This window comes from Astatotilapia calliptera, chromosome 8, assembly GCF_900246225.1.
Source record: "Astatotilapia calliptera chromosome 8, fAstCal1.2, whole genome shotgun sequence".
Lineage (NCBI taxonomy): Eukaryota > Metazoa > Chordata > Actinopteri > Cichliformes > Cichlidae > Astatotilapia > Astatotilapia calliptera.
This window is the reverse complement of record NC_039309.1, coordinates 14,734,846-14,751,450: the sequence shown is the minus strand read 5'-3', so window position 1 is coordinate 14,751,450 and position 16,605 is coordinate 14,734,846. Positions and strand designations below refer to the sequence as shown.

The 16,605-nt window shown below is 40.1% G+C and overlaps 3 protein-coding genes across 10 annotated transcripts in view; 1 reads left to right on the top strand and 2 right to left on the bottom strand.

Moving 5' to 3' along the window:
- Window positions 1-839: 839 nt before the first annotated feature.
- fam234a (family with sequence similarity 234 member A) lies at window positions 840-8,288 on the bottom strand. 5 transcript variants are annotated; one of them, XM_026178865.1, is made up of 12 exons: window positions 8,219-8,288; window positions 6,977-7,279; window positions 6,789-6,899; window positions 6,524-6,706; window positions 6,116-6,246; window positions 5,803-5,935; window positions 5,065-5,197; window positions 4,832-4,972; window positions 2,752-2,833; window positions 2,488-2,640; window positions 2,296-2,398; window positions 840-1,979 (listed from the first exon to the last, which is right to left on the bottom strand). In XM_026178865.1, the coding sequence occupies exons 2-12, from the start codon at window positions 7,242-7,244 to the stop codon at window positions 1,771-1,773; spliced, it is 1,647 nt and encodes a 548-aa protein (XP_026034650.1). In that variant the 5' UTR covers window positions 7,245-7,279; window positions 8,219-8,288; the 3' UTR covers window positions 840-1,770. The 5 variants fall into 5 exon arrangements, with proteins under 5 accessions (XP_026034650.1, XP_026034649.1, XP_026034652.1 ...); XM_026178864.1 differs by lacking the exon at window positions 8,219-8,288 and adding an exon at window positions 7,970-8,079; XM_026178867.1 differs by lacking the exon at window positions 8,219-8,288 and adding an exon at window positions 7,821-7,934.
- A 121-nt stretch (window positions 8,289-8,409) lies between these two features.
- Window positions 8,410-15,198, top strand: luc7l (LUC7-like (S. cerevisiae)). 2 transcript variants are annotated; one of them, XM_026178870.1, is made up of 11 exons: window positions 8,568-8,651; window positions 10,143-10,213; window positions 11,334-11,428; window positions 11,644-11,742; window positions 12,383-12,493; window positions 12,624-12,767; window positions 12,876-13,052; window positions 13,189-13,277; window positions 13,358-13,387; window positions 13,499-13,660; window positions 13,935-15,198. In XM_026178870.1, the coding sequence occupies exons 4-11, from the start codon at window positions 11,647-11,649 to the stop codon at window positions 14,074-14,076; spliced, it is 951 nt and encodes a 316-aa protein (XP_026034655.1). In that variant the 5' UTR covers window positions 8,568-8,651; window positions 10,143-10,213; window positions 11,334-11,428; window positions 11,644-11,646; the 3' UTR covers window positions 14,077-15,198. The 2 variants fall into 2 exon arrangements, with proteins under 2 accessions (XP_026034654.1, XP_026034655.1); XM_026178869.1 differs by lacking the exon at window positions 10,143-10,213 and having other exon boundaries at window positions 8,410-8,651.
- The window catches only part of LOC113028522 (epidermal growth factor receptor kinase substrate 8-like protein 1), a 12,595-nt gene continuing 11,181 nt past the window's right edge, over window positions 15,192-16,605 (bottom strand). For all 3 annotated transcript variants that reach the window (XM_026178859.1, XM_026178860.1, XM_026178861.1), the window contains one exon: window positions 15,192-16,150. In XM_026178859.1, the coding sequence (XP_026034644.1) occupies window positions 16,064-16,150 (87 nt within the window). In that variant the 3' untranslated portion in view covers window positions 15,192-16,063. The remainder of the gene's footprint in view (window positions 16,151-16,605) is intronic.

The following is a 16,605-nucleotide window of genomic DNA, read 5'->3' as shown; positions in this document are numbered from 1 at the left end:
GGGAGGTGTTTATTTTAGCTTTAATTTGTTGTTCGAGGTTTTACTCCTATGAAGCCGGAAGTTTTCGGCTCCTCTGTGTTTCTGTTAATCATTAATATGATGTTTTTAAGCATATGAGCTGGATGGGTTTGAGTTGGATGGCCATAAAAAGTAATTTTCCCTTCATGTGGGCTTCCTATATTTCGGATTTCAAGTGAAGTAAAGCTGGCCAAACCAGGAACTCTGTCAAGAAATGCCTGCAATCGTATGGAGGTGCTGCAGTCGCACTTTATAGGACCTACCAGCTGTGAGCTAAGACACGGAACAGATGAGCAGTCCGTTTTTTATGTGGCAGGTCTATTAGCCTGATAATAATAAGCAGAGTGACATGTTAACCGTGTAGTGCCTCAGGAGCACTAACTACACTTTCAGTGCATGAGCTGCATTTCCGCGCGTAACTCCTTTACAGGTAGTGCACTTGCACTATCCGCGCGCCTATCCGTCTCCGGTCGCTGTCCACGCGGGTCCACTCCCTTCCAGCCAAGTCTCGGCGCCTTCTCCTATTTTGCCTCAAGTGCGGCTTTCCATAAAAATTCCAAGCATTTCCCTACAAGGAGAGGCTCTCAATCCCCTCACATGTATTCAGGAGGAGCCCCACGGCAGTCTTGCGTCACGGTAAATAAATGACGCGGTGTACGTATTTAGGGAGTAAACTGCACGGTACTGCCCCGGAGATACGTGACTGCCTTGCATACATCCATGCCGACGGTCTGTCCGCGCTTTACTGCACTCTGTGTGTGCGTGCACAAGATGGCGACAAACGGCCTGTTTTTATTCATTTAGATTAAACAAAACCAATTTCTTTAAAAATATTTTAATATAGCTCAAATCCAAACATTTCATTACAAGTCAGAAAGTAAAGTCATCTCCAATAAAGGCCTCTTTCACAGGTTCAATATGTCCATGTTCAGCAAAAATAAGAACCTCGTCTTCAACCTTAATATAAGTTACCAAGGGAAAACAGCTTCACAAGGAGCTGTTCAACCACAGCAATAACTCTTATTTGATACAGCATTGACTAAATTGTCAGTGTGCGTTATATAGCATTACATCTTACAGCATGTTGGATTAAGTAAGTAACAGTAAAGGGTCATCGATGTCAACATCAGTACTGTTGACTGCCAGAGTGCCTTATTGATACTTTCACAGACAGGATCCCTTACAAATTTAACACATAACATTTAGTTTATACCATAAACCAGCCTTACAACTGAGTATCTATTTTATTTAGGCTATTTTTAATTTGACACACTAAGGAAAAGCCTCTGTAGTTGCATGCATCTGCTACCTTTAAAGCACAGCGTGACATACAGTTGCATAGATCTGAACAGTCCAGCTTCTACTGTTTTTAACGATCATTGCACCAATGCATGAAATTGCTAGAAACAATACATAAAGGCAGATCTGATGGGTTTATCAGCAGGAGAACAGCAGTCTGAGTAGAGTGATTGTCAGTGAACAGCAGCTTTTTTCTGATTCTATACAGGTTTAGAGTTTTGACAATATGAAGGATATGCAGTGAAGAAGAGTGAATATAGACAGTGTCCAGTTTGTCCACCGGAGAACATCCCTGTCAAAGCAAATCAACCTAAAGTCTTCTAAAGATAAAGGAGTTTCTTTGCTGGTCAGCAGTTGGAAACTCACAATTAGTGTACAACAACTTTGGTTTTGAAAATCAAGTTAAGTCAGCATAAAACCGATGATATACTGCACAGGTTACAGCCGGCCTTTTCACCAATCGCTAAAGCGGAGTCGGTTGAAGGCCTCTTTAATGTCCTCGTTGGATTTTGTAGTCCCGTCGCCAAAACGGAGTACTTTGCTGTCGGGAACGTCCTGCTTCAGCTTGCGCTTGCTGAGAACCACGGTGCCTTCGGCTCCCTCCTCCTTAGGACCTATCAGCAGGATGTAGGCAGCATGGCGCCCACGCTCCATCAGCGTGGCTACAATGAAAATATATAAGTTACCCAAAAATAAATTTAAAAAAACACTGCTCAATCTGATTTCCTTGTGTTGTTTCTTAAAAATAATTATTGTTGGTCCAGGTTCAACATCGCAAGTGACCAATCACGTTGCTTGGATTTTTTATTCCAAGGCGCAAAACTATGTCATCAACATGTGATTGGTCACTTGCAATGTTAAACCTGGACCAACATTAATTAAGATAATCCAGGTATAACACCAACACGGGGTGTTGTTATAAAGATACACCCTGGAAATACATCGTACCAGTAATACCTTTGCTAGAACAAGAGGTACCTTTAAATGCTATAATGTGGTCTACGACATTAGTGGACTCGAGGACAGCATTCGAATAGAGAGGATGCAGCATGTAAGAGCGTCGTTCACTTGTTACTGGTTCCTGAAAGGAAAACATTGCAGCTGTCAGGGAGCAGTTTTGTTTGTGAGAAACGTGTAAAATGATCATATTCATAAAGGTAGTGTACTTACAGATGAGTTTGACTCTGAGGGCATCAAGCCCCAAAACATGAAGACTGAGAAGTAGTTGGTGGTGTCGATGGAAACGGGTCTCGGGGAATTAGGACTGGCCAAGAGCTGGACTTCCCACAGCACACCGCCAGTCTTCCCATCCAGGATTATTATCTACATTTAAAACCAAAGTGGTCTAGTTTTTCTATGATTCACACTGATCACCTCATGCCAGCAGTCAGGCATCGAAATAAAGCTGTTTGTCACGTTTTCAATTTAACTTACCCTCTTTGTGTTGTTGCCAATATCCTCCTCAATGACAACATCTATTAAACCATCTTTGTTAAAATGACCAAAAGAGGGTTCACTGAAAAAAAATAAAGAGAAAAGGCTGTTTTTCCACCCAGCGAGTCCTAGTTAATAACAACAAATGGTTTACTTTGATATTTATTTTGCTCTCCCACAAAAATGACCAGAATTTAATACTGAATGTAGGGCTGCTCAATTAATCGAATTTTAATCACGATTACGATCTGGGCTTTCAACGATCATTAAAAATGACTGAGCCGATTATTAGCCCCTCCCTCATTTATCCGCGACACCTTAAAGGCCGGTCCGTGAAAATATTGTCGGGCATAAACCGGTCCGTGGCGCAAAAAAGGTTGGAGACCGCTGATTAAGGGGACCCGAGGGAAGCTCGGAAAGCTAAGCAGAAGTTATTTGGAGAGTGACTGCCGTTGGTTGAAAAGAGTTTAAAAAAAAAAACTTCAGTGGTGTTGCACACTATTTTATATTATTTTTTAAAGTCATTGTTAACCCTTTAAAGCCGGTCAGAGCAGCACGCTCCGTTTTGCGTAACTATTTTTAAATCCCTGTAGAATCTGAACCGTGTAAGCTAGCGCAATAATTTGTTTTGCATATGAAACCGGAGGAGTTGTACTTACATCTTATGCCATCAGCTTGTCCTCGGTCACGGTTTCGTTCCACATATAGCTTTGCAAAAATTGCATAAAAAGCGCTTGCAGGAACAAAAACATAATATTCCAGAAACACGCTTTGCCGATCCATCAGCTGTTCGTAACACTTCCCACAGTGAAATGATGCACATGCTGTTTTCTTTGCAAATTTGCATCATAGGATTGTTTTTTGTTTTTCCTGCAGTATATAAAAATTGCTGTATCGCCAAAATAAAACTATGAAGACACTCAAAATAAATTTCCTGTGGTGGGAAACTATTTTTTGCAACATTATTGTATTTAAAGTTTTGAGGGATAAACCTCTTAAATTTCTCCAAGCAGAAATATATGTAAACAAAACAAAAGCGATTTTCAATTTTTTTTGTAGTTTATTGCACTTTTTTGCAATTTATGTAATTACTATGCACTTAATGCATACATATTATTAAAATATGGGCTATAACAGTTGTATTGATGTATAGCAACTTGAAATGCTCCCACAAATGGCACTACAGCATGTAAAAAAAAAAAAAAATATAAGCTCTGGTGGACTTGGTTCTATAGTAGGTCTTAAAGGGTTAAATAAATATCGTCAAATAATCGTGATCTCAATTTCAGTGAAAATAATCGTGATTATCATTTTTGCCATAATCGAGCAGCCCTAACTGAATGTTTGAGATTGTTGGTTTTTGTTGTGTTTTAACACAATCTGACTTCTGAGCAAATATATTATTTTAATGAGATGTATAAATTATTTAGTGGATATGGACATGTCTACAGTACATTTAGGGACTATTTTTCCAGGTCTATAAATGATATAGCTTTACCATCCATGCATCCACACTCACACATTTATAATCACCAATGAGCCTAAGTCCACAAACTGCATGTCTTTGTACTGTAGGAGGAAGGCAGAGTACCCACACAAACATGGGGAGAACATGCAAACTTCACACAGATAGGCCTCGGCCAGATGTTGGATTTGAACCCAGGACCTTCTTGCTGTGAGGCAAGTGCTGCACAGCTATGACTGCAGCTCACCAGGGGAAAAATAAATAAATAAAATAAAGATGTTTTTTGTTTCTGTAATTACTTAATAGCCTAACTTTTTTTAGGTGAAGTATTAAATTTAGAATCACAAATGTTAGTGTATCTGTAAACACTGATTATGTTATTGCACTAATGCATGCCATGTATTCATTATGGTAGGAAAGATGTAGGTAAGTGCTCTTGTTGTTTTTCTTCCCTTTCTGTATCCATGGCATTATGGAATTTGTCCAGCAATCTCAACGGTATCGACCTTGTAAGCACTCTGTACTGAGGTATTAATTAAGCTGCTGTGCTGTGTAACTAAGCACTTTCCTCTTATTCTATGCACATGAAATCTAAAGCATACACAGTGGGTTTACCTGAGGACTGAGCTGGTGTTGAATCTCCACAGTAGCTCCAAATGTTTGCCATCAAGCAATGCCACCTCCTTCCCAGCCACAACCAGCAGGTTGGATGAATCATCCGTTTCATCGGTTTTCAGCATTCGACTCACTTCAGACCTATAAAGCAGAAACAAATAGCAAGTCTCAGGGTAAAAATCCCCATGACAACAGGCGGTTTTGTAGAAGTGATAATCAAAGTTCCTTCTTACTTGTAGATGGGTACAAGGCCGTCTGTGCCACTGGCATTTCTCTCCAGGTGTTGGTCCTTCTTCAGACCCATATCCATCCCTGCTTTAGCCTTGGCAGCGATCTTCCACAGTGCCCAGCCATACAGCCCAGTGTCTACGAGTAAATACACTCACTCACTCAATAATTCCCTTTCCTGTCCTAGAATCAACAACAGGAAGAAAACTAAAAGCTGACGAATCTTTTGAAAAGTGAGTAAAGATGAAATGTTACAGTAAATGAGCCTCACTGTAAGAACTGTTGTTAAAAAATGCAGCAAGGTTAATATCAGGTAATATCAATATTTAACAAACATCTCTATGATAACGTTTCTTTTACTGAAGCGTTTGATGCACACCTGAACCCTAACCAAATCTCTTTGACCCACCTCCTTTGTAGACATCTAATACCTGCGGGTAATTTTCTTTGGGTCCATAAGTTATTATTAATCAGAACATATGACTTTATTCAACTTTTAAATAAGTTGTTACAGGACAAAGATTCACATAATCTTTTAAGCCTAGACTAAAGGTGATCCTATAAAAGGTATAACAGTGCAGCTGTTATTATTCAGCTTTTGTTATGACTAAGCATTAAAAAAAAAATCTGTAACAGTTTGAGTTTTGCAACTGTACTTGGATAAAATGCAACACTTATCATTGAGAACCTGCTCAACCGGTTTGCCTGCAGAGTAACTGTCACGGATGATTTCATACACAAACCTTTTTGCAGTAGTACGTAGTAAGAACCTTTCTCAGTGCGGTGCAGAAGATGACTGGCTGTCTCTGTGGAATCGAGAACCACCGTAGTGCCGATTTGGTCACCCGTCTTCCCTGAGAGCAATACCAGCTGAGTCTGCAGATATGACAGGAGACACTGAGACTGGGACGATTCCATTTTTGCTTTAATATTATCATTAATATCAACACTTTCAATGGGGAACATTTCCATATTTGAGTCTTGTTACAGCAAGAGAAAAACATAATAAAATATACCAAAAACCAAGAAACAGAATAATATAACTCTTAACTTCACCTTTACCTGTGTGTTATCAGATGCCACCAGAGCCACATCACCAACTTTGTCCCCATCCAGATCTGGGACACTGAGAACGGGCGCAGAGCTGCGCAGCCCAGTAGGCTGAGACTGTTGCCAGATTTTCGTACCTGAGACAACCACACCACACAGTAACAACGTAGGTTACAAAAGACATCTTTCTTGACCTAAAACGGATCTTTAGAAGTTAAAATTGCTTTACTTCCTTTCTTTAACTAGACTTCAGGAACACTACATTAAATGGTATGTCAGTAATTTGTTGCCGCTAACAAATTGGAAATGGGTACAATTTTTTTCTTAGCCAGTAAAATCCCCATTTCTCTTCCTCTTAATTAAATAAAGGATTTGATTTGCCACTACTTGCATTGAGTTTGTTTTTTCACTAACCTGTACGTTTGTCGATGGCTGTGAGTTTGTCAGAATGGGACAGCAGACAGTCCCAGGTTCTGCCCGTTTCTCTTTCGAGGCCACACTGGGCCCAGTGGAAGTCGGGTTCCAGCGGACAGTCCCACAGGTTCTCTCCATGTGTGCCATCCAGTGCCAACAGAAACACGCATGGTGAGGATAGACCTGGAAAACCCACAGTTTTTCTAAACAAACATAACACACAATGGGTGTATTGTATTTTCATAAACAGAGGATCAGTCTCTACCTTTATCAGCACATGATCTGTTCTGTGTCACTTCTGTGGTTTTGAGAATAAACAGGACATCCATCACCTTGTCTTCATTTGCATGTTCAAAAGCTAAGAAGTTGTAGGTTGCTGTGGTGAAGAAAAGAGAAAGTAGTGCCTAATTATCTCGCAACTATAACACTGTCAAGCAGTGAAATTGCACTCACCTGCTCCAGGGAATGAACTGTTCCAGGTAACGAGATATTGTGGCCTCACGGGACAGGGGATGATGAAGGAGAAGGCAAACACGATGGTGAGGCAAAGGAACAAGGACAAGAAAAAGACTGCAGTTCGCCAATGAGACAGTTTGGAAAAACCCAACTCCTTGCAGCTCTTTCTCTTCAGCTCTGTTGCTGATGGTACTGTTCCTGCCTCTGCACCATCTTCTCCTGTCTTCAGAGGGTCGCCCTCAGTGGCTTGGTCTGTGGTCTCCATCACTGCCTTAACGCATTACTGGCCCACTGACCTGCCTAAAAGGAGAAAAGAGATTATGGTAAACACTTACGTAAATACATACCACTGCAAATACAAATAGTCATATACAGTTCCAGTGTGGAGCGGATTATAAACCTGCATGTGTCAAAGTAACCATACAAAACTCGCTGGCATTCACAGATACACTCTGTGGGAAATAATACTGGAGGCAGCAGTGTCTAGCAGTCCAGCTATTTCTGCTGCATCAACCTTTGTGAATCTCTGCTTATTCAGATGTGCCAGCACAGATCCAGACGCTTCTCAGCACAAAAAGAGCAGACCCATAATAAACATCGCTCAGGATTGCACACCATATTATTTGTTCTGCAGCAACAGGCTTATTACTCACACGTAAAAAAAGAAAAAGAAAAAAGAAAGATAAGGGCGTGTGCTACAAACTTCCTTATGTATATTACAAACAGACTCGCACAAAATTATTTTACGCCCCGAGACCGTGCCGTGAAAGTCTTTTCTTCGCCTTAGTCAGTTCCGGATAGCTATCTATATTAACGAGATTAGGTATTAAAAAAAGTTTACCCTCAACACCTGGGTGGATTAGTTTGCTAACTTGTTGAACGAAGGCCAGCCCCGAAAAAAGGGACTGTGTGTAATATTACCACAGAAAGCGGCCCTCGATTTGAGGTTAATTCAATAGTTTAAGCAGATACAGATAAGGTTTTTCTTACTTTAACTCTGCACCGCCGACTCCTGCGTTCTTTGGTGCGGCTAACTTTAGATAGCAGGCCTGACACAGGCTAACAAAACTGCCTGTCAACCTCAATTGCGTAAACAAATCACAGGCAAGCCCACCGTCCTAAAAGGTTCGCGTACCCCGAATTTGTCTGACAGGTAGCGCTACACATTGAAAATGTACACATTCAAATAATATTGAAACCTCCGAAACAACATGAACCTTAACATTAAGATTCATTTACCTAAATTTGGGTATTGCTTGTAGCAAGAGGTGCTTCAACATGATGAATGCCTATGGCGAATAGCCGTTGCCTGAAAGTCATAGCTCAGGGTCTATCAGTAAACGTGTTGTGATTGGTTGTTGTACGCGTACTTGGCCGTTTCGATTGGCACATTTAGACGGAATCTGGGGACTTCCTGGTTTAGCGAGGCTACAGAATAGTTTCGTCATTTCCCGGATATTGGACGGAAACGGGCGAGTTGAAGAAATAGAGGGAGAAGCAGCAAAAGGAGATGCTTGGATAAATAAATTCTCAAATAAGCCGATAAAACAGAGGAACCGTTTTCAAGTTGATTGACTTTTATCTAACCCCGTCGACGGAAGAACCGCAGTAATGTCTGCCCAAGCTCAAATGAGAGCTTTGCTCGACCAGCTGATGGGAACAGCGAGGGACGGTGAGTTGCTGTAGCATGCTAGCCGAGCTAGCTAGCCAAGATGGAGCCACTGCTGAGGCTGGCTTGTGTTGGCGTGTGATGGACAGAGCTGCATGAATGGATGTACTGCAGAGGGCTGTGGGACAAAGTAACGTTATATTCAGGCAGCCTGTTAAGGATTAATGAGAGGATTTAATGTTTGCATCCAACGTGGCTCATTGCAGTTTAATAGGTTGTAGTTTCCCTTTTATTACTTCTAGGATTTACTAAATTCCTAGCTTGTAATGTGCGTTGGCTAAACGTAGCTACTTGTTGTGGACTGTGAGGCGCCAAGCTAGGATGCATTGGACAGTGTACAAGAATATATTCCTGGCGTTAATTAATGTTTAGTTAATGGTAAACCAGATATCTTCTGTATCCATTTATATAGTTTAATTGGCATAATTTTAACCCTTGTGCGGTGTTCAAGGTTTTCAGTGTTTAGAAAGAGAAAAAATATTCTTCCTTCCTTCTTTGCTTACAATAACGTAACAATGGAAGCTTGCCCCATGTATATCTTGGATAACATATTTTCGGATAAAAATGTTTTTCCACCCATATTTTCTGATAGATTTTTCTTCATTACATTCTGTCACTAAAACCAGTATCACGTTTCTTCATTACTGTGCTCTTACAGGTGTTTTCCATGTATGTCAGTACTGCTTGGATTTGAGATCAAGTATCTTTGCATTAGTCGTCATGGCTGTATTGATTAAATAAAGCGTAATCTCACACCAAACAAGGGTTAAACGATAAACGGACCGTACTTTGCAGTCGGTCTTGCAGGAGTTCTAAAAACAAAATGAAACACTTTTCTAAAGGAACAAAATAATTTAGCACATATACTCGATAATAAAACACTTTCGAGATTAACTCGAGATTAGATTTTATTTAAAAAGAAACGGAGTGCAATACTGCGCTCGTTAATTTTGATTATCGCAGTTATGAGTGGACAGACGTCCTAAATGAAGTGTTTTCTTTTTTAGTAGCTTCCAGCCGTTTGGATACAAACATTAATTGGCAAATAATATAACCCGATTTAGTCCCATAGTTGGGATTAATTGGAAGTGTAATACATTATTACAGCAGCAGATTAGAATAGAATAAATAGATGCAGCATAACCTGTAACATCGGTGCTGTGCAATGTTAGAAAAACATGTATAATACACGCTTGAAGAAGCATAATTTAAATGTATGTATGTGTGTGTAAATATATCAGCTGTCAGGTCTGACTGCAGTTTCTTGCAGCCCTGCCGTTTTATAAATATTTTATCCTGACAGCTGGTTGTGTAAAATTTGAAGCTCTGAGCCTTTTTTTTTTCATTTTTTTAACAAGTTGAGCTTTAGAGTAAGAGTGAATTTGTGTGGTGAGCTTGTGGGTGTATGTGTGATGAGATATGATATCAAATTCTTCCCATACTTTTGTTGCATACAGACTGAACAATTGTGGCCCCTTTATTTTATTCATTAAGGTTCAGTGTATCTTTGCCAGCCTACATCAATCTGCAAAGGAGTTGCAGAAAAGCCTCATGTTCATCGAGCCGTGAGTCACACATAATTTTTAAAGCTGTTATGGTGAATATCCAAACAATTTGTTTGCCTTCCGGAAGTTATTGTAGCCTTTTTTCTTTTTTTTTCTTAAAAAAAAAAAATCACACAAATAGGTAAATCTTCAGTGGCACTAGTATTACTATTTGAAGTAGTATCACACAGCTTGAGCTAAGACGTCTGGTCGCGCTGAGTCCAAACGAGCAGTTTTCCATTACACGTCTGTTTTCAGAAGGCAATTTTAGCAGTCAGTCCACACACACACACAAAAAAAACTTTGCACACAGCATTTACAATCTGACTTGTGTATGACTCCCAACTTCTTACTACAGGTGTGCGCGAGAAAACTGTTCCCATTTATACTTTTCTACAGCGGGTTTAAAATTCTGCAGCTGAGGTCTTGAAGATGCAGAAGGGTACAGTATGTGGTGCAAGTCGCAGTGTGTATAACCTAAATTTTTTTCCTTGGATTTCTTTTGCATCCTTGTTTTGAATTTCCTTTGAATGTTCACAGTTATAAATAAAGGCTTGGCTGGAACATTTGATTTTAAAAATGTAAATCTATTTATAGTTGTAGTGGCCATCTTCCATTTTCTAATGAAAATGATACAGCATTAAGGTAGCAGCTGTACTTGACACGACTTAACTGAAACCTAAATTGTATTATTATAATGTTATGTTACACCGCTCCCAGCCCAATCCTTTGACCCTCATTATAGAGTGGGCGTTGAGCCTTATAAAAAGTTAACTGAGTTGAGGCTCTGATAATAACCCATTTGAGGCTTGGGTAAGGTAAGCACTAAGAATAAGAACAAAGTAACACACACATACAAAGCAACCTTTATTACTGCATTAATACATTAGTATAGTCCAGTAGAGGCACATTTACTCTACTAATGGATACCTGTAATGTTACATTAATAAAGTACAATGAAAACCCTGACAAGCAGCAATATACAAATAGCTTTTACTCATTTGGATAGGTACAAAGTATTTAAATGGAACTGTGGTATGTAGTACAATTACATTAATATGTATTGAAGCACTGGATACCTCGCCACTGTTATCGAGTATGTGAGGGCTGTCTCACTGGTTCTTCTTTTGGGCTGTTTCAGGGGATGAGACGCGGCAGAGGGTCAAGTTCACTGACGAACGAGTCTGCAAAAGTCACCTTCTCAACTGCTGCCCACATGACATCCTCTCTGGAACTGTAAGTGAGACAAACTTCAGTTCTGACCCATCCTGAAAGCTTTAAAAACTCAGTTCATTTCTAAGAGGTTGGAAAGAAATTTCAGAAAGGAAAAAAAAAGTGCTATAAGTGTCTTTAACTTTTGCAGTCTTTTTTTTTTTTTTTTACATTATCATTTGTTTATGTTTGAGTTTATGCAGCATAACTCATGTCTGTCTGGTTTTTTTTGGTGATAGCGCATGGACCTGGGGGAGTGCACTAAGATCCATGACCTGGCACTTCGGGCTGATTATGAAATTGCCTCCAAGGAGAGAGATCTTTTCTTTGAGCTTGATGTAAGTGAGGTTCCTTTTACTAATAATATATTAATAATATTATTAATTAATAATAATCTGGAGTGAGTGAGGGACAGGACGTGACTGAACAAACTGCTCTCCATCATGGCCCATTTCACACGCTCCACTCCACACTAACGAGGCAGCAGAACTCCTTCTCCCTTAAAATGATTTAACCCCGCTTTCAAAAAGAATGCTTCAGGAAGTCTTTTTTTTTTTATTTTTATACCTTCTTGCAGCTGTTTCCCTGATTTATTGTGTGCATATTATTTATTAATGCAAGTTGCACAATCTTAGACTTTTCACTTTTCTTTAACTCATTTTTATGTTTTCTTTGTTTTTTATCAATGTTGTGCATATTTAAAAAAATTGCTTTTTCTCACGGTTTAAGGCCCTAGGTGTGCGGTTGTGGCACTTTTGCTTTACAATAAACATAGTTAAAGAGTACTATTTGTATTCTTTATCGTACTGCTGTAACACAATAATTTCCCTTGTGAATGAATAAAATGTCTATCTGTCTTGCAAGTCAGCACCATTCATGCCAAAAGCGTTTTTGAAATGATGCAAGTGCAAATCAAAACATTTGTACTTGCCAAGTAGTGACTGCTGAGTGTGTTAATAAAAGGTGTTGCTCCTACAGGCAGTGGATCACCTAGAGTCTTTTATTGTGGACTGTGATCGGAGGACAGAACTGGCCAAGAAGCGCCTGGCTGAGACCCAAGAAGAGATCAGTGCAGAGGTGGCAGCAAAGGTGAATGATGCAACATTTTTATGCTTGATAAAGTCTGGCTTTCCTTATGCAACATCCAGTGAACCCTGTCAGTGTGTTTTTTCGCTCAACATAACCTGTTGTCTCTTGTGTTGGTGTGGCTGTTTTGTAGGCAGAGAAGGTGCATGAGCTAAATGAGGAAATAGGAAAGCTCCTGGCCAAGGCTGAACAGCTCGGAGCTGAGGGCAATGTGGATGAGGCTCAGAAAGTCCTGCAAGAGGTGGAGAAGGTCCGCACGAAGAAGAAGGATGCAGAGGTAAGGAGTGAGCTCTTAGAACTTCGAGCTTGTGGTGCTTTCCGTCTCTTAATTTTCTGAACTTCTGACACCTCGCTGCCTCTTTTATTCCCTCTTGAACCATTTCAGGAAGAATACAGAAACTCCATGCCAGCCTCAAGCTTTCAGCAGCAGAAGCTTCGGGTGTGTGAGGTGTGCTCTGCTTACCTTGGTCTCCATGACAACGACCGTCGTTTGGCTGACCATTTTGGCGGGAAGCTTCACCTCGGCTTCATTCAGATCAGAGAAAAACTGGACCAGCTAAAGGTGTGTATAACTTGTTTACAGCCAACTCATAAAAATATGAGTGACATGGTGCTGAATACTTGCTAGAAAGGGAGGATGATGTAAAGGCTTTAGATATGTTTGTTTTGACTTTATTTTATTTATTTATTTTTATCAGAAAACTGTGGTCGAGAAGCAAGAGAAGAGGAATCAGGAGCGCTTAAAGAGACGAGAAGAAAGGGAGAAGGAGGAAAGGATGAGGAGGAGGTGAGTGCCGATGTTAAAATCCAGATGACATTTACAGCAGTGCGTGTTTTACTGTTTAACTCTGGGGTTTTATTGTATAGGACAAGATCAAGGAGCAGAGAGCACAGAAGGTAAGGAAGCTCCCTCTTCTGTCTGTCAGTTCATTCGTTCCAGTCTTTTATGAGTCCGATTTGTTCTGTTCAAGTCAGCTAATGAAATATGCTGTCTGCTGTCTTTGCCAGGTCCCGTTCTCGTGACCGCAGAAGGAGACGCTCACGCTCTTCGTCACGAGACAGGCGCCGTTCCCGCTCACGCTCCAGGGAGAGGAGGAGACGGCATCGCAGCCGATCCCGCTCACGCAGCCGAGGACACCGTCACAGCCACGAGCAGAGCTCCAGACACAAGTAAACACAGACGAAAACCCTTATTAATCTATACTCCCGTGAAAGAGAATTGAGCAAACACATGGAGATCCGTGGGATACTGATTGCGTCGCCTAAGAACAGTCAGTGAAAATAAAAGGAAACAACAATTACATGGGCTTTTTTTGAGCCCTTTATCCAGCTTCAAGCTTGTGTTTTGGCATTTTACACATACAATCCTTCTCTTTTTTTTTTTCAACTGCTCTGTTGTATTTGTGTTACTAACCTGAATATCTCATATCGTTTTGTCGCTCAGGTCGTCCAGAGATCGAGAGCGCTCGTCCAGGGACCGTGACCGCTCATCCAGAGACCGGTCACGGGAGCGAGACAGAAGGGATGGTATGAACGGCAGGTCGGACTCGCGCAGGGCAGACGACAGAGACGTGGGGGACCTCTGAAGACCAAACTCCATCCATGACCACAACACCACAGCCTCCTCCCGTCTGTCCATTTATAATATCCTAATGTTAAACACTTTGCCTCGACACCCCACCCCTCTGTTTTCCCGCCTGCCTCCTTTCTTTGCTTTAGTGCAGCCAGAGTGCACACATACTATCAAGAATAGAATTGAGTTTTTTTGTTTAGTTGTTGTTGTTTTTTTCCTTTCTTTTTTTTTTCTTGTTTTTTTTTTTTTTTATAGCATCAGATACATCAGATTTTTGGGGATTTGGCAGGTTATTGGTCAGTAGTGGAGTGTACTCTTAATACCCACATCTGTAACTCGGTGACTTGTCTGTATCCAGTCCATCCCTCGTCTTGTTACTGCCCTGAAATGTGTCCACTAGAAAAGGCAAACTGATCTGCTGGACTGGAGCATAAAAATGTAACTGGTCCATGTTCTTTTTATTATTATCTGATGGTCTTTTGATAAAAAAAAAATCTGTCTGTAAATATATTCTAGGCTGACTAATTGTCTGAAAAAGCCTAGTCTTGTCAAGTAGTTTCTTGGGTTTTTTTTTCCCCTCCTCATCTCCCTCCTTGAAGATTTCGTTTCGCTGTCCCAGTGCAGTTCTCGAATGTCTGTCCACATAATGGTCCTCAGTACTTAGTTCTCTAAAACCCACTTAAAGTTTTACATTCAAAGGTTTTAAAGATGTTAGCATTAGTATCCGACTTGCCTCCCTTTTTTGTCTTTTTTTTATTATCATAAGTGATCAGGTTACAGGTGACTTTCTTCAGTATAAGTGAAATCTTCTGATCTATATTGGTGGCAAGTCTCTTTATCATTTCTTTCTATCTTGATTTCTTTTTAACATACTGCAAATAAACAATATCTTTAGAATTTGTGTCAGCATGTGAAGCAGTAGGTTCAGAAATGATCAAGTTCAGATCTACTTACCTTTAAGTGAAAAATTTAAACATTTTTTTTGGCCCAACTTGAACAGATTTCTTTTCCATTATGATTAAATGCAAACAGATTTTAATGGATGCACTGCTTTACCTAATGTGTGAAGTCATATCTGTTTGTTCTGCTGGAAACCTTTCTTTAAAGTCTCAATAAAAAAAAAAAGAAAAAAGCACCATTTGGAATTTAATTGTGTGTTGAATTGTGTTGACAAGGTCCTGTCATTGTTAAGATGTGATAATAATGGCTGAATTTTTACAAATGTGTATTACAAAGATAAATACATTTCATTTAAGTTAATTAGGCAGAGAAGAAGACAGCTGTTACACTAAAATGAACATGCATTACAAACGGGGCACTGCAGTGGTAAAATATTTAAAGGGGATCTCTTACACTGATTTCCATTTTTAGATTTATTGCATTCTACTGGAGAACCACTGCAAGATTCACAGCTCAGATTAATTCTTATTTTTTTATACTGGGCCTAAGTCCATCACCTCAATTCATCCTGGAACAAACCACTCTAGTTCCATTTCCCCTCTCTTTAAGCCAGCCTTCTTCTGATTGGCTGGCCCTTGCAACCAAAGGGTTTAAACAGCCCGAGCTGTGTACCTGAGGTGTGTCATATTTGCACCACTGTACAAAGCCAAGAGTAGAAAAAACATTCCATAAAAATTGGTGGAGGCCTTTGAAATCTGACCTTTTGACTCCTGGTTTACTTGTACGTGCTCCGATCGCTGTTTGAAACTGTGTCCATGTTTAATATGAGCATCCACAAAAAACACTAACTGTACATATATGGCATAAAATAAGGAAAAGCAAAATCAGTCCCCTTTAGTTTGCACGGCACCTGGTTATATTAAATTCCTACGTCTCATATTGCTGACAGAAAGCTCGGTTTTAACATCAGGTAATAATACCGTAGTGACCCTCATGCCGTGATTTAATGTTAGATAGTCAAGTCACTGCCACATGTTCGGTCTCTGGGGACGGGAAAACAGTCCTTCATGTAACGCTCTTCACAATGTGGATGCTGTTCCTCACAATGTACTGCTCTCCAGCTTCAGATCAACCTTCATTTTCTGTTTCTCCATGACTGCCTCCAGCTCTGTGGCCCTTCTGGCATCCTGTAAAAAGTAGAAATCAATTTAGACTGTGTAGCAATGAGATGAAAAGCATCAGCTGTTTACAGTAATTTGAACCTCAAGCTACTGAGTTCAGGTCATTCCATCTCAAATTACTGTGAGCCTTCTGCTCAACGCTGAAGGTTTTTGTGAAATCCATATACGTAGAATACATTTCAAGATGTTTTTAAATGGCCTGTCAGCACGTTTCCAGCATGTTTCTTTCACACAAAATATGGGACGAAGTTTGGACGTCACAAAAACTAGAGATAAACGTCGATAAAAGCCTAAAAAATGATGCTGGCCTTTCTTACCAAAATAATCCAAATATCAATGTAAAATTTGTCACACATACAAATGCATTTTTAATGTCTCTTAATCTTTTCCTGAATTATAAGACTCTTCCAGGGTAATCTGGATGGCACGTGGGACTTGAAAATAAGAATTTTGTTCTGTTT

Excerpts from the sequence above, each read along its gene's own strand:
- fam234a (XM_026178865.1), bottom strand. The coding sequence starts at position 7,244 with ATGGAGACCACAGACCAAGCCACTGAGGGCGACCCTCTGAAGACAGGA. Across the intron at positions 5,198-5,802 it reads CTACGTACTACTGCAAAAAG|ACACTGGGCTGTATGGCTGG; the intron begins GTTTGTGTATGA and ends ATTTACTCGTAG. Across the intron at positions 2,399-2,487 it reads CCTCAGAGTCAAACTCATCT|GAACCAGTAACAAGTGAACG; the intron begins GTAAGTACACTA and ends TTTTCCTTTCAG.
- luc7l (XM_026178869.1), top strand. The coding sequence starts at position 8,591 with ATGTCTGCCCAAGCTCAAATGAGAGCTTTGCTCGACCAGCTGATGGGA. Across the intron at positions 13,053-13,188 it reads AAAAACTGGACCAGCTAAAG|AAAACTGTGGTCGAGAAGCA; the intron begins GTGTGTATAACT and ends TATTTTTATCAG. Across the intron at positions 13,661-13,934 it reads GAGCAGAGCTCCAGACACAA|GTCGTCCAGAGATCGAGAGC; the intron begins GTAAACACAGAC and ends TTTGTCGCTCAG.